We start from the raw sequence: 17,287 nt of genomic DNA on the forward strand, positions 1-17,287 counted from the left end.
GCACTAAAACCACTGGAGAGCTCCATGGACTATAACTAGGTCTAATTAAATTATGCTGCAACATATATTCTACTTCTTTTTCTACAATGCCACTCTTATAGGGATTTAATCTGTACGGGTACTGTTTAATAGGTGATGCACCCTCAACTTCTACATCATGTTCTATCAAATGAGTCCTCCCAGGAACATCTTTAAAAATATCTTCATAGGATAAAATTAAATCTACTAACTGTACTCTACGAGCCTCTGACAAATGTGATAATTTAGTCTTCAGATTTTTTAATATTTCTAAATTACTACTAGTCCATCCTATTTCCACAAATTCCTCACCACTCTCTTCCGCTTTCTTCTGAACTAACATACTAGGCTCTACTTTTCTTTCACAATATAATTTAAGCATATTAATATGGCAAACCCACTGTTTCTTTTTCCTATCAGGTGTGTTAACCACATAATTAGAGTCGTTAATTTTCTTCTCAATTTCATAAGGACCCACAAACTTAGCTTGCAATTGATTCTCAACTAAAGGTAATAATATTAAGACTTTGTCTCCCTCTTTAAATGTCCTACACTTGGTTTTCACATCAAACACCTCTTTCATTTTTCTTTGTGACTTAACTATAGTATCCTTAGCTAATTCCCAAGCTGCTGCAAAAAGTCTACTTCTGGATTTGACACCCATTCTAAAATATTGGAATTTGGTTCCTCACTTTCCCAACTATCTCTAAGCACCTCTAATGGGCCCCTTACATGGTGTCCAAAAATTAACTCAAAGGGAGAGAAACCTAGAGAGTCATTAGGCATTGATCGAACAGCAAATAATAAGTATGGTAGATCTGTTACCCAAGAACTATGATTATCTATACAATATTTCTTAATCATGCTTTTCAAAGTCTGATGGAACCTTTAAATGGCTCCTTGGCTTTCTGGATGGTAGGTTGTAGAGACTATATGTTTGATTCCTAACTGCTTCATCTGATCCTTGAAATATTTAGACATAAAATTACTGCCTTGATCTGATTGGATGGTTTTAGGCAGACCATAACGTGAAAAGAAATCTACCAGACATTTAACAATTACGGAGCCTTAATTGATTTCAATGGAATGGCTTCTGGATATCTAGAAACTCTATCCAATATAGTTAAAATGAATTCTTTGCCAGCACTGGCTCTTGGTAGCGGGCCAACCACGTCTATCAAGATGTGCTGGAAAGGTTCACCAATAGAAGGAACAGGTATTAGTGGAGCTTTGGGCACTATTTCATTGGGTTTACCAGTCAACTGACATATGTGGCATGATTTACAGAACCTAGCAATGTCTTTCTTCATTTTTGTCCAATAAAAATTACGCCTGATACGCTCTAAAGTTTTGTTTATACCTACATGTCCTGCAAATATATCTTCATGTCCCCTTCTCATTATATGACTTCTAAATTTCTCAGGCACTACTATCTGGTCAACTCTCCTCCACTCTCCAGAACTACATTTCATAAACAGTATATCCTCCTTCAAGTAATACAAATCTCCTTCCTTACCTCCTCTCTCTGCTATTTCTCTCAAACGACTAACCTCAGGGTCACCTTTCTGCTCTCTAACTAAAGACTCCCTAGACCATTCATCGGCCTCCATACTAGATACTACTTCTCCACCATTTAATTCTAACTCATTTTTGCCATTCTCCTGGTCCTCAAAAAACTTTCCTATCTCACACTCCTCCTCAGCTTTTAACTCCTTCGACTGAGCTCTGGTAACAGCACTAACTGGAAGAACTTCATCTACAAAGTCTAAGGGTTTCTCAAACTCACTGTCTACTGGGTTACAAATTAATAAGGGATCAGTTCCCACCTTACCTTTGGCTAAATCATTACCTAACACTAATCCTATTCCCGCAATAGGTAAATTCTTAACCGCTGCCACTTTTACCTCACCCACTATTATACTACACTTAAGTTTAATAGTAATCAATGGGCAAGACACAACACTATCAGGAAAGCCATCTAATAATACTAATTCATTTTCACAAATCTCAACATCTGGGGGTACCACAGATTCTAACAATAATGTCTGAGCTGCACCAGTATCCCTTAAAATTACTACTTCCTCCTCACTACCTGGCTTATTCATAAAATCTACTGTACCATGGGATACATAAGGACCGAAATCCTTCAATAACTCCCTATCCTTTATCTCTCTCGCTTTTCTAAGCTTAATACCCTTATCTGCCCCAACTAACATCGTTTTCTTACTAGGAGGATTACCTTTTAACTTATAACACCTAGCCATAACGTGACCCTTCATACCACACCCATAACATACTATCTCCCTAGGGGGTAGGTTACTTCTCCTATAAAAATTATAACTATTGGGAGAGGGAGGTTTAAAATGTCTACGAGGAGACGAAGGCTTAAAATGTCTAGGAAGGAACATGTTACTTTTTCCTGCCTCAACTCTTGTCTCCCCTTCATACACTTTCTTATGGGTCAAACTATATTCATCTGAGGTTCTAGCGGCTACTTTTAATGTTTCTACTTGAGTTTCCTCTAAATGAGCTTTTAAATCTTTTGGTACACAATTTTTAAACTCCTCCAACAAAATTAGCTCCCTCATATCCTGCATATTTCCTACTTTCCTAGAATTACACCAGTCTTCAAATAACCTTTCTTTGCATCTAGCAAACTCTGAATAAGTCTCATTACTTGCCTTCTTTAATTCCCTAAACTTCTGCCTATAGGCCTCAGGCACTAATGCATATGCTTTCAAAATAACATCTTTCATTAATTCATAATTAGAGCTATCCTCAACTGACAAAGCTGAATATGCTGCCTGGGCCTTCCCAACTAACACTACCTGCAACATTATAGTCCAGTTTTCTACTGGCCACTTCATCTGTTTTGCCACCTTTTCAAAGCTGGCAAAAAACTTACTGACTTCTCTCTCACTAAATTTAGGCACTAACTTAATATTGTGGATCAAATCAAAAGACTCATCACTTCCCTTATTCCTACCTCCAAACTTCAATTGAGCTAGTTTAAGTTCGTGCTCTCTCTGTCTCTCCTCATGTTTTCTTTCCTTTTCTCTATCCTCTCTATCTTTCTCCTTAGCCTCATTTTCCAATTGCTTCAACTTAATCTGCAACTGTAATTTAGTTATTTCATCCCTATCTTTACCAGTCTCACTGACCTCATCATCATCATCAACATTATCACCCTCCACAAGGCTACTTCAGCTACCTCTACTACCTCTCCTACTTTGAACTGGCTTAGGATCTTCATCATTCCTATCTGGAACTGGTTTATCCTCATCAATAGAATCTGCCTCTAAACAAACATATTTCATAACCACCGACTTGATTACTTGCTCCCTATCAGCTCTACTTACATCTAGCCCACCATATTCTGCTATTAATAAAAGTTCATCTTTCTTTAATGATTCAATGTCAACCTCCAACGTTTCCCTATTTATAAATGGTTGTACATCTTCGATACTGGTTAGAACTGCCATTTTTTAAAAAGAACAAGATGAAAAAAAAAAATACTAAACCCTAACTCCTAAATTCTATCCTCCACCTCAAACCTGAAGAGCACTGGATAATCCCGCTGGGGATGCCATTTGTTACGTATCAGCCTCGAAGGCAGTAACAAAAATTATTTAATTTAAAACCCAAAGATGTTGAATGGATTTTATGGGTTCAATTGGGATCCCAGGGCTACGTCAAGAAAGAAGTGAAGGATAATAAGAATAAATAACTATAAAAATAAATAATAATAATAATAATAATAATAATAATAATAAATAATAATTAACTTTGGCTGGTAAGACGATACAGGACCTTAGATATATAAGGTATCCGGATGACGATGGATGGGTCCAGGATCTTCTGTCACATGGTCTTCAGATATCTGGATGATGATGGATAGGTCCAAGATCTTCTATTACTGGGTCTTTGGTAGTTTGATAGTGAGCTCTGTCGGGATGCTTTACGTCGTATGGCAATTACGACGGGAAGCCACCTTCATAATTAGGGGAAACTCAGGAACAACTTCCAGCAAGGGCAGGATCCAGTTCGGGGCCACCACGAGGGATCCACCAAAATCACACCTTCAAAGTCTGCGTCCAAGACACTGCGTTCTCCTCATGGGAGTAAAACTTCTCTCAAATCCAGTCAGGTTCTCCTCACGGGAGTAAGCAGGTGACTTCTCTCAAAAATCAGTCAGGTGACTTTCCTCAGGTTCTCACGGGAGTAAGTAGGTGACTTCTCTCAAATTCAGTCAAGTTCTCCTCACGGGAGTAAGTAGGTGACTTCCCCCAAATCCAGTCAGGTTCTCCTCACGGGAGTAAGTAGGTGACTTCTCTCAAATCCAGTCAGGTTCTCCTCATGGGAGTAAGTAGGTGACTTCGCCATCCGACTGCAGTTCCAGGCCACTCATCAACTCGGTTGCCCCTTTGCCAACCACCAAAGAGGAGAAATAAGTATCAGTCTTAACCAGCCAATTATACGAGAGAACAACTAAACGAGAATAATAAATATTAATAAATAATTTACGGCCATCAATGAACAATTAGTCAAAAGGGTTAAACTGCCATGATTATGAAAGTAAAGCAGCTAAGTAACCACTGCAACAACAAATATACGGATGTCAACAACTGATAAACAACCAACTATCGTTGACGAGTGACTAAACTATCATTGACAAGTGACAACAAATAAACCCTTAAAGGCAGATAATACCAATTCAGGAAAACAAACAACATATAAATATATGTATAAATACAAACTCATGGGTTCGTAACAAAAGGGAACACCACCAACTTCATTACCCAGTAAAACATGCACACCTTCAACAGCTAGTGAGTCCTTTACTGCAAAATCAATATTTCCTGTCACTAATTCACATGACAAATGCAAGTGGTATATAGGAGTTACTTCCTCTCCCCCTATACCCTTTAAAATAACTGAATCTCCGGTGAGATTCTTCTCCAACTGTGGGTGAGCACCAAGAACTACCACACTATGGTTACTTCCTGTATCACGTAATATCTTCACTGGTACCTGTACACTCAAAGAGGGAGTTGTCAGCTCACCTTCATAGATATATGGCTTAAAAGCCTCCTCACTGTTCATCCACTCACTACTGGAAGTTACATTTCCACTGGTTGCTAAGCACTCTAATTGTCTCGTTTCATTTTTTCCCACACTGTCCCTCGTAGTTAGTTTTACCTGGTTACCTCTTATCACCTGTCCAACTGGTTTAGTCTGCTGGTACACCTTGTAGCAATCTCGACTATAATGTCCTACTCTTCCACACTTGTGGCAAACAACATTAGTTTCCTGCACCTGTCTTGAGAATAGACTAGAAGGGGCAGGTTTACCATTCCACTGCTGTGGAGCATATCCTGGCTTTGTACTGGTATAGTTATTAGAGGGGTTTCTCACAGCACTGTTCTTAAAACTCATCTGAGACCTATAACCTGTGAATTGTTGTTTCTGGTACTTGCCATTATAATTCTTTTTGCTGGATATGATGTTATAGTTCTCACTCAGAGTAGCAGCTTTATCAAGTTTCTTCACCTCTCTCTCTCTCTCAAATAAGCTCTTATATATTCAGGAATTACTCTTAGATATTGCTCTAAGACCACTAATTCTTCAAGTTCGTCCATAGACTTAACTTTAGCCACCTCTAGCCATCGTTTAAAACATCTCCTTACTTTATAGGCATAATCCAAGAAAGTCATCTTGTCATCCTTCTTCAAAGATCTGAATCTTTCATTGTAATATTCAGGGGTCATCTGGTAAACTTGTAGCACATTGTGTTTGAGTACCTTGTACTCTTTACACTGATCAGCTGATAAGGCTAAGTAGGCACTTCTTCCTTTACCAATGAGAACACTCTGTAGCAAAACTGACCATTTATCCTCTGGCCATCCCATAACTGAAGCCACTTTTTAAAGTGATAAAAAAACTCATCTGGAGCTTCTGTTATAAATTTTGGAATTAACTTCTGTACTCTTGCTACATCCAACACAGGGTCTGCATGACCTTGGATATAGTTATATGGGTTTGCAGGTAGTATGGATCGAGCTCAGATTAACTCCAACTCCCTTTCATGTTTTGCTTTTTCTCTTTCTTCTTCTTCTCGCCTCCTTACTCTTTCTCTTTCTTCTTCTTCTCACCTCCTTGCTCTCTCTTTTTCTTCTTCTTCTCGCCTCCTTACTCTGTCTCTTTCTTCTTTTGCCTTTTCTCTTTCTTCTTCTTTTTGCCTCCTTGCTTTATCTCTTTCTTCTTTTTCTTTATGAGCATGTATCTGCAGCCTAAGTAAGTTTTCTTTGGATTCTAGCACCTTCAGTCTACCCCAAAATTCTTCTGTTTCTACACTTCTAAGTTCTGCCTGTACATCACCATTCTCATTCTCTTGCCTTAGCTTATTTGTAAATTCTACCTCAGCTGCATTCAACAATTCATATGCCTCCCTTAACTCTCCATCTACTTTACTAGAGCTTATTAATGCCTGGATTGCAACACACTTGACTTCTGCCTCAATCATATCAAAAGTAACCATACCCCTCACCCCCATGTTACTGCTAAGAGGGTCCACTGTGCCTTAGTCAGGTGAGATTCAGATAACTTTCTGATAGTTGGAGCGACCAAAAATTCCTGAACTTATAACAGAGCCATTTTCTCTAGTTTACTCAACAAAAGGGTTTACCATACACTTCAAAACAATTATATGGTCACTCTCCTACCAAAAATATTTTCCTAATACCACCAGTATAAACCATAAACCAGAGTGATATTCTGTTTAGTTCTTCCCGGACGATGGGCACCAAATCATTTGTTTAATTCTCCCAGATCTGGCCACCAAATATTTTATCACGGTTCGATCCTGGGTTCAATCCCATTCAATCTGCCTGATCCCATTCTTTAATTTCCCGGGTCTGGGCACCAAATAATTTGTCACGAAGTGATCAAGCACCTGGTTACTACACAAATAATAATACCAAAAAGTTACCTCACTTAAGGCTGAATACTCTAAAGGTACAGTGATCCCATTAAATTTACTTATCACTTGGGAGAATCAATGTATCTTTATCAAGTTATGGGTGAGCTAACAACTAACAAGCTATAAACAGACTAGTGGAAAATGGGCATCAATTCAACAAACACTATAACTGTTTCCCTTGTTTTATTTCACCTAGATATGTCTCAGGTGAACAAACAGATATATCACTTACCTTGTACACACTCATTAATTTCTCTAATTACTGGTGGTCAAAATGAAACGCTGTGCTTTTAAAACTTTAACCCTTAGTGGATGATTGAGCTTCAGTGTGAAGTAAAACAGGTTACTTGCTTTTATTTCTTACTTGTTTTGATATTGTGTGAGCAGTAATAATAATTTTACAAAATCTAAAAAAAAACTTATTTATTAGAAAAAACATATATAAGTTGGTAAAATTTATGATTGTCTTGTAAATGATCTCTCTCCCACAAGGGGTTGTAAATATTCATTTTCAACTTTTTTGCAGAAGGTAGGGAAAATTTTTTAGAAATTTTTAATTTATACAGTGTGAATGTACGTGTCATTCTCTTTCCATTGATGTGATTTTTTTTTTTATTTTATCGACCTCAAAGTTTCCCCAGCCTGGGGTGCTGCACATTGATAAATTATGCCGTCCATTAAGGGTTAAACAGACAAATTTATTTCTAAGTTCAAAAGTTTTATGCAGAGTTCACAATCTCAAAAAGATTTACTATTAATTGATAATGGTGTAAGATTTAAGTATTTCTTAATCAAGTTTAATTCACAAAACTTTAATTTATTAAGAAAGCAGTTTGGTTAAGTAAGATTCAAACCATTAACTTTCACTCAAGCTAAACAAAACGATAAAGTGATGTTAAACTAATTTATTATAATAAGATATATACATATTTACAAGTGAGTCAGGTTTGCCAAATAATCACATCATACTAATAACGAATTAACCAAAAACTCAAGAGTCAGTTCAATAAATTCAAATTATAACAAAATGTAGCTATTCAAGTTACTCTGAAATCTCAGTAATAATTATGCACTAACAAAATGCTAAGTAATCACCTGCACAAAACTTTGTAAAACACTAATTATAAAATTAGAGTAATATGATGACACAGACATAAGAATAAAATATGCAAAAATGGAGATGTACTAACAGTCGTTTCACTAAGACAAAAATACATTTAAAGATTATATCAATCTTTCAAAAGATTACCTTCACTTTTTTAAAAAGGGTTAAACTCACATCTTTCTAAGACTTTCTCAAAGACAACACTGCCAAGTCACAATGATATACACAATGATATATAATTAGCAGCAAGACACATTATAACTCACTATAAGAGATATTATCCACCCCTTATCAAAATAATAATTCAATTTTACCTAGAGCATCACTGTAACTCTTAACATAATAAAAACCAGTAAACATCACATTACCTTACGAGTGTTACGCCATTATACACTTTCTACAATGCTTGCACAATATAAATACCTTAGATCACTCTTACAAAATGTATACACTTCTTGGGTGAGTTTAACAAAACTTGTACAAATAGGAGAGCAGCCAGTAAACCCCTTATACATGAATGGTAATTTGAGAGAGAGAGAGGGAACAGGACCTATTTCCAGCAACCCCTGTTCTTAACTGCCTCTTTCTCATTCAGCACTCCTCTTTTATCTTCAAGCCCTCCCAGAATACATAATACATAAAGTGTACATACATTATACATACAGGTATACATGTTTATCCGTAAGAAAAGACATTTTAAAATCATATCATCACAACAAATGATGAATCTGCAAGCAAAACATCAAAATTTTCACAGAGACACATATGATATTTGTAGAATGGTTTTATATATTATAAAACCTTATAATAATATGTATATTGTGAGGTTTAGTACTTTTGATGGGACAATCATTTGCTGATTGTTCCCTTGGTGGGTTGTTGCCTCATTATGTTTTTTGTTTTCTTTGCACTCAGTACGAGGTGACGTCTGTCTCGGTGTCTTCAAGAGCATCGGTCATGTTTAGAATGGCAGCGAGTTTTGTGCAGCATTGCAGCATGGAGGATTTTACAGCAGGCATTTTACCTGTTGGCTGTGGTAGTGGAAGGGTGGTAGGATGGCTAAACCATAGTCTTCTGTGGAGCAGATTAGTTCCAGTTCAGCAATGAACATGTTGTCTCGATGATTCTACCGTGATCATCTGTGTGATGGATGCGTTCCAGTTTGCAGTTGATGGCTGCTTTGATGTTTTCTGATTGTATTCATCCTTTTCGACAGCTGGGTCTGTCGTGTCATCTCTATGGAGATTGTTTGTTTTTTTCTTTGTGTGATGCTACCCAGAGTTATGCAGTTTAGGTGTTATGTTTTGGTGCTGCATGATTAATAATTTTTGCTGCTGGTTTGTTAATGTATAATTGTTTATGCTGCCTGTTTACTACTGTTTATGCTGTATATTATTGTATAATTGTTTATGCTGGCTGTTTGCTATGGACATACCATTTGTTTATCATTTATGATGTAACCTGATTGTTTATGCTGTCTGTTCACTATTTATGATATTGTTTATGCTGCATGTAAGTTTATTCTGATGTAGCTTATGTATTAATTGATTAGGGTTAATATTTTGACTCAAGGTAAAGTAATATTTACAATTGCTCATGTTATTAATGTAATTGGCTTTAGGTTGAGTAACTTGAATAGCTACATTTTGTTATAATTTGAATTTATTGAACTGACTCTTGAGTTTTTGGTTAATTCGTTATCGGTATGATGTGATTATTTGCCAAACCTGACTCACTTGTAAATATGTATATATCTTATTATAATAAATTAGTTTAACATCACTTTATCGTTTTGTTTAGCTCCGTCCTCCTTTGTCTGCCTCAATTTCTGCCAGTCATTTCAGTTCCATATTTTTTTTTGTATTTAAGAACCTGTTGAACCGACTGCAGTTCATTACAATATATATATATATATATATATATATATATATATATATTATTTTATATATATATATATATATATATATATATATATATATATATATATATATATATAGAGAGAGAGAGAGAGAGAGAGAGAGAGAGAGAGAGAGAGAGAGAGAGAGAGAGAGAGAGAGAGAGAGAGAGATATATATATATATATATATATATATATATATATATATATATATATATATATATATATATATATATATATATATATATATATATACATACTCTCACTCGTTATCAACCTACAAAATTAAAATGACATTACAATTCTCATAATAAAATTCAAAATAATACAGTAAAATTACTATGAAAATAAGAATACGTTTAAAATGGCTAATCAAAATAAATAAAGAATAAAATAAAATAAAGTAAAATACAAAAAATTTAAAAATTTAAGTCACAAAAACGGAAGGTACAAAGGCATAACAAACATACTAATTAATATACAATACCAGTAACACGCACACTAAAAACACAAAAGTGAGGTTACAGCCACATTTCTAGCCAAAGAAGGCTTTATCTTGATGGAATATAGAACTTCTAAAATGTCGAGGTCTGTAGCAAACTGAGCAGTGGTTAAAACAGAAAAATCATCAATATGTAAAGGATGACCAGTCTCCTCGCTGTGTTCTCTAATTGCACTGTAACTAGGCCTTGAAAGACAATTGCCTGTACGATATGACTTACCTAGGTGTTCAAACCATCTCATCCAAGCTGATCTGGTAGTTTTTCAAACGTAAGTGGCATCACAACCACCACACTGCCATTTATAAATCAGATTGGACAGAAGGCTTGTTGGTATAGGGTCTTTAATTTTAAAGAAATTATCTAATTTATTTTGCAAAGTGAAATATATTTTGATATCTAGCTGAGGGTAACCAATGGACAAAATAGAAATTAATTGTTTTTTTTTTTAAATCGTAACTATGAGTTCCAGTAAAAGTTAAAGGTAAATAAATAACAGGTTTCTTTACATTAGCGGTAGTTTCGGGTTGTTTGTTTACATATAATTTCGAAAGCTGTTTACCAATATATGTGTTTACGTAATTCAACGGATAGCCATTGTTTTTTAAAAGTGACCTTAGAAATTCCAATTCCTCATGCAAATTCAAAAAGCTAGAACAAATTTTATATGCTCTGGTTACTAGCGTCAATATCAAATTCATCTTATATTTCAAAGGTGTAGCTGATTGAAATTTAGACATAAGACCCGTGAAAGTACGCTTTCTAAAGACTGAGCTGTGAAAGTTATTATCAAGATTTTTTACCTGAATATCCAGAAAAGCAAGCGTATGATTATCTTCGATTTCACAAGTAAATTCTATATTATTATGTTTACTATTAAAGTACTCCAAAAAACGAGGAATCTGGTCACTACTCTTAAAAACTAAGAAGGTATCATCAACAAACCTCCTGTACAGTAAGGGCTTAAAATCTAAAGGACAATCGTCTAACCATCTTTTCTCCATAAAACACATAAATGCATTTGCCAAAGATGGTCCTATACTGGATCCCATGCTTACACCTTCAGTTTGCTTATACAACCAACCGTTAAACAAAAAGTAACATTCTTTGGTAGCTAAGACTAATAAGTTCCTTTAACTGCGACCTGTTAAACCCACTGACAGTATCATTATCTTTAAACAACTCATTTAGGCAAATGTCAATCGTCTCATCCAGTGGAATTTGAGTAAATAGAGACGTCACATCAAATGAAGCCATAACACAGTTATCAAAATTACTGTTTCTTAGGCAGTTAATAATTTTCTGTTTTAACCACTGCTCAGTTTGCTACAGACCTCGACATTTTAGAAGTTCTATACACCATCAAGAGAAAGCCTTCCTTGGCTAGAAATGTGGCTGTAACCTCACTTTTGTCTTTTTAGTCTGCGTTTTACTGGTATTGTATATTAATTAGTATGTTTGTTATGCTTTTGTACCTTCCGTTTTTGTGACTTAAATTTTTAATTTTTTTTTTTATTTTGCTTTATTTTATTTTATTTTTTATTTATTTTGATTAGCCATGTTTTAAACGTATTCTTATTTTCATAGTAATTTTACTGTATTATTTTGAATTTTATTATAAGAATTGTAATGTTGTCATTTTAATTTTGTAGGTTGATAACGAGTGAGAGTACTGCTCGAAACATGTCCCGATAAAGTTGTGTAAAATGCTGTTCCGGGTTTTGGCCTTGATTGGTGTCCTTACTGATATGCAAATGGCGCTCCCTGCTGGTGTATCCATTGCTCATATATATATATATATATATATATATATATATATATATATATATATATATATATATATATATATATATATATATATATATATATATATATATATATATATATATATATATATATGCATGTATATATATATATATATATATATATATATATATATATATATATATATATATATATATATATATATATATATATATATATATATATATATATATATATATATATATATATATGTATATATATATATATATATATATATATATATATATATATATATATATATATATATATATATATATATATATATATATATATATATATATATATATATATATATATATATATATATATATATATATATATATATATATATATATATATATATATATATATATATATATATATATATATATATATATATATATATATATATATATATATATATATATATATATATATATATATATATATATATATATATATATATATATATATATATATATATATATATATATATATATATATATATATATATATATATATATATATATATATATATATATATATATATATATATATATATATATATATATATATATATATATATATATATATATATATATATATATATATATATATATATATATATATATATATATATATATATATATACTGTATATATATATCACAATACTAGAAAACGTTCACTAAATCATACAGAGAGAGAGAGAGAGAGAGAGAGAGAGAGAGAGAGAGAAGGGTCTGCTAATTCATTTCATTATTGTAAACCAAAACAACAAATAGTCAGTATCATACGAAGAATAACTGAACTGACGCTAGCTATCTTAAAATATTGCTCATACCAGTGTGTTATTTGGAAAGCAGCCATATTAACGCTTAAATAATTAGTGCGTTTCAATTTTCTTATTATTCATTCATAAGCGAATAATAATAATAATAATAATAATAATAATAATAATAATAATAATAATAATAATAATAATAATAATATTTTCTTAGGTTTATTTCCTCTGACGTTTGAAATGCACTCTGGCGTTTGTGTTCAGAGTGAATGAAATGGCATGCAGGTTGCAAGGGTATATATATAGCAAGCGGGGGTGGGGCGGTGAGTGTACAGTTGCCAGGTCGGTTATTCAGCTGCGATTTGGTTGGTCACGGGTTGATGACAAAGTCGGTTCCGGAGGCGTTGAGACCTTCTGGGCCTAATGGCTACTGGAATTTGGGAGTGGCTGTTATCCGGGATTATATGTCATTCAGGTAACCTGCATTCTATCCTCTTTCTCACCTCTCTCTTTCTCTTTCTCTCTCTCTCTCATTCTCTCTCTCTCTCTCTCTCTCTCTCTCTCTCTCTCTCTCGTCGGTGTCTGTCTGGTTTCTTAAATTTCTCCGTATGATGGTAGGGAGAAATTCGGTTTCCTTCACCATGTAGATGTTAGACTTTTTTCCTAAAATATGTACAGTAATGCTTCGAGAAGCCGTAGGCGTCGGCGGTCCGTTGCCTGGTCTATGATTTTGGTGTTCTCAGGACCCACTATGACAGGTCGACCAGACGATGACATCACACGCACTCGCCGCTGGCTGGATCTGGGTATTGGTTCGACAATACAACAGAACGTTCAACCATCATTCGTCATTGCCATAATAGGTTCAGTTTTGTATTTTCTTTTATTGGTAGTCTAGCACTTACCTCATTATCTATCAGTGACAGTATTTTGCTAAAATATACAGGCTCATATGGCAAACCAGTGAGTTAATTTTTTTATCGCTGGACCAAGGTAAGAACTTCAAGTAATCAGCATCTATTTTTTTACTGTTATGAACAATATCTTAGACAAACATTACTGTCACTGTATTGAAGATTATTCAGATACATAAGGGTTTCTTTCAATAAATGGAAAGAAATTTGTTACGCTACCTATATATATTTACAATAGAGTTAAATATTTAACTTTATTCTTTTCCTTCTGGGTGTTTCAGTTTTTTCGATTTTTAAAAAAATTCTTAGCATATTGTTGAGGTGCCTTATTCTAAATTACACGGATATTTTTGCAAAAATAATCTACCACCTCAAATGGTACCAAAACTCTTGACTGTCTTAGCTCATTTGACAAGGTTTTAATACATTCTTTTCCCTCAATGGGCGACTTTCCATGTATTGCAATGAATGCTTCTCTCAGCTTTAACTGAGAGAAGAATTCGTCAAAGGGCCTATATAATTCTTCTGTTTACCATTTCCACCCAACTCTGGTCCCCAATTGCACTTATATTTATCTTATTACCTAAATGCGGGTATTTTGTAAAGAATTTTCTAACACTATAACCACCAATATATCTCAGCGCTTCCTCTTCGATGACTGTTGTAGTTGTTTTTTCCAAATCTTTACCTGAACATGTATTCTTTGGTGAATCAACTATGTTATCGTCTTCAGTTTCAAAATCTAAATCTCGGAACATTAAGCTTGTCAAGCAGACTCCTAGAGCAAGCTCCCTATCCTTGTTAGTTTTATTATCTGTTTAAATTCCTGAATAATTAATCATCATATCTTGATTATTGTGACCTGGATTCGTGTTTGTTTTTACATTAATTAGCGTGACATCCTCACCTAATAACAGTGTCCTCAGCCTGTATTTAAATTTTATTGGATTTGGGTGGCCATAAGGGCCATTCACCTGTCTGATGCAACCAAAAAAATGCTCAAAGGAGTCTTGATTTAATCGTTGGGTCATTATATAATTGAGATCGTACATGTTTTTCAACATTCCAAATAAATCTCCTATGGTGGATTTACATGATAAAATCACTCCTTTGTGAAATTTATATAAACATCGCGTCTTAAGGCCCGTACACACTATGCATCATGTATCAGCCACGTGATGCAGTAGTGGTGTTGAAAAAAATCACTAGCGGCCAAACTGTACTGCAACACTGCACACTTGTTCTCGCGTGACAGTTGTGGTGAAAATAAATGCCTGTAAATGGCAGATGAGGTTCTCCACCAGAGACGAATAGCATCAGATTCTCAGTTCTCTTAAATGGCTAGAAAATAATAACATCCCACTACTCTGCACAGTGTGAAAGTCATAAAACAGCCGTGGTATAGGGTTTGTCTCCCTGCATCGTTCATTTCTATGCATGTGTGATAGCTGATGGGTTTAAGAAGGGAAGCTGCCTGGTTTGGCACTGAGTGAGATAGAGGTGGAAAAAAAAAGGCATTTTGTGCGGGAATGGTAAGAATAACGGGTCAGTGTGTTGAGGATAGCTGAAAGTGTACAGCTTGAGAAGTTGTATTGATTGTGGAATCAGTGAAACTCTGGGCAAGGATTATGCATATGTGTTAGTATGAAGATTGCATGGGGTAAGATTGAGCCTGACAAAAGGGAAAGTTCTGATAGAGAACGTGTGTGGGCCAGGACTGAAAGAGAATTAGAGTACAAGAGTTTCTTGAAGAGTTTGAATCTGTGCATTGCAGGTTTTTAGAGCATGCCAGTGCACAAATAGGTAAATGAGAAAGAGATGGCATATTGGGAAGGCAGAGCTCTTGGGGTACATGAGACAAGAGCCTGTAGAAATATGTTCGTAAAGGGAATTCATTAGAAAACGATTTTCAAGGAAAAATATTTACAAAATATACATTTGAGAGAGAAAATTAGCTTCTTACTACCTTTTTTTTTTTTTTCAAGATAAAGTCAGTCGGCAGTGAGTGACTTTAGGTTTAGGAAGAGGGAATAAGAGTGTTGAAAACAGGAAATGAGAAACTTAGTGAAAAAAAAAATTGCAAGACAGATGGAAGGCTGTACAGGAATACAGGAGGATAGATCAGGTCCTCAGGAGGAAGGTGAGAAAAAGAAAGAGGTCTCGTAACGAAAATTAGAAGAAAGGGAGTATAAGGATTTCAGCAGGAAAAATAACTTCCGAAAGAAAGTAAATGCAGATAAGGTTAATGAGCAAATGGATCTCAGAATAAAAATGCAATTCAATAAAATGTGATTGAGCCATCGGCGCTGGAGCTGAGCGGATGCGCTGAGCAGACGTCCTCCCACTCCGAGTGCAAATGCATCACTGCGCAGCCACATGAAATCGGTCCACCACGGCAGCACTCTCGTGATGCAGCGTCGAGTTGAAAAACCAGTTTTTCAACACATCTGTTCAACACTGCGCGCATCATGATGCATAGTGTGTACGGGGCTTTAGGGGATTTTACAGTTATTGACCTCATTAAATTTACTACCTCGCATAGAGTTTCCGTTTGCTCATCAATATCCACTCCAGATGCATGTCTTGACGATATATCATCATACATATGATTAGAATTCATTATGTCGCACGAGTCATTAACTAGAGAAATGAAGTCTGATGTTTCTTTACAGCTGCTTGACTCTAATAAATTCCTTTCTCCAAGTCATTCCAAAGAATTTGAACAAGATTTGGATAATAACTGTACCGCATATTTGACGCACTGTCTTTTTTGTTCTGTGACATTGAAAAGAGTTTCATTCACTTTGTATGCTAAGTAATATTCTGATCCCACTTTACTCACCATTTCCCTAACGGTAGCAACAGAAATTAAGCTCCATTTTCTAAATAAAATCCTGAGTCAATAAAGTTATTCCTAATTAATTTGACTAAATGAGGAAAATCTGCGAATACAAATGTTTCTCTGTCGGCAACAGGGTTTTTGAAGGAAATTTTATTTTTTAAAGGAGCAATTCCCATTTCTTTCCATATACGTAGGTTGTCTGACCGCAAAGTCATGTACTGTAGCAACAACTGAAAATCCTACAGCCTCTACCTGTTTGATTACAGATAATACTATTGTCTTTATATCTGACTGATCAAAATCGAAATATATTTGTTGCTTCCATTTACCAAGAAGGCCCCTCAGCATAGCTACCAACACTTTGTCATGAGGTTTATATAAGACATCCATCCTTTCCTTTGTCATAGCACCATTCCTTACTGATGCACATTTCAACCAAACTTAAAA

General features: G+C 34.6%; 1 protein-coding gene across 1 annotated transcript; it reads right to left on the reverse strand.

Moving 5' to 3' along the window:
• Positions 1–1,076: 1,076 nt before the first annotated feature.
• On the reverse strand, positions 1,077–2,855 carry LOC136834128 (uncharacterized). Its single transcript, XM_067096386.1, has one exon. The coding sequence runs from the start codon at positions 2,853–2,855 to the stop codon at positions 1,077–1,079; it is 1,779 nt and encodes a 592-aa protein (XP_066952487.1).
• Positions 2,856–17,287: the final 14,432 nt, after the last annotated feature.

This window comes from Macrobrachium rosenbergii, chromosome 53 (genome assembly GCF_040412425.1).
Source record: "Macrobrachium rosenbergii isolate ZJJX-2024 chromosome 53, ASM4041242v1, whole genome shotgun sequence".
Taxonomy (NCBI): Eukaryota; Metazoa; Arthropoda; class Malacostraca; order Decapoda; family Palaemonidae; genus Macrobrachium; species Macrobrachium rosenbergii.

Excerpts from the sequence above, each read along its gene's own strand:
- LOC136834128 (XM_067096386.1), bottom strand. The coding sequence starts at position 2,855 with ATGTTGCAGGTAGTGTTAGTTGGGAAGGCCCAGGCAGCATATTCAGCT.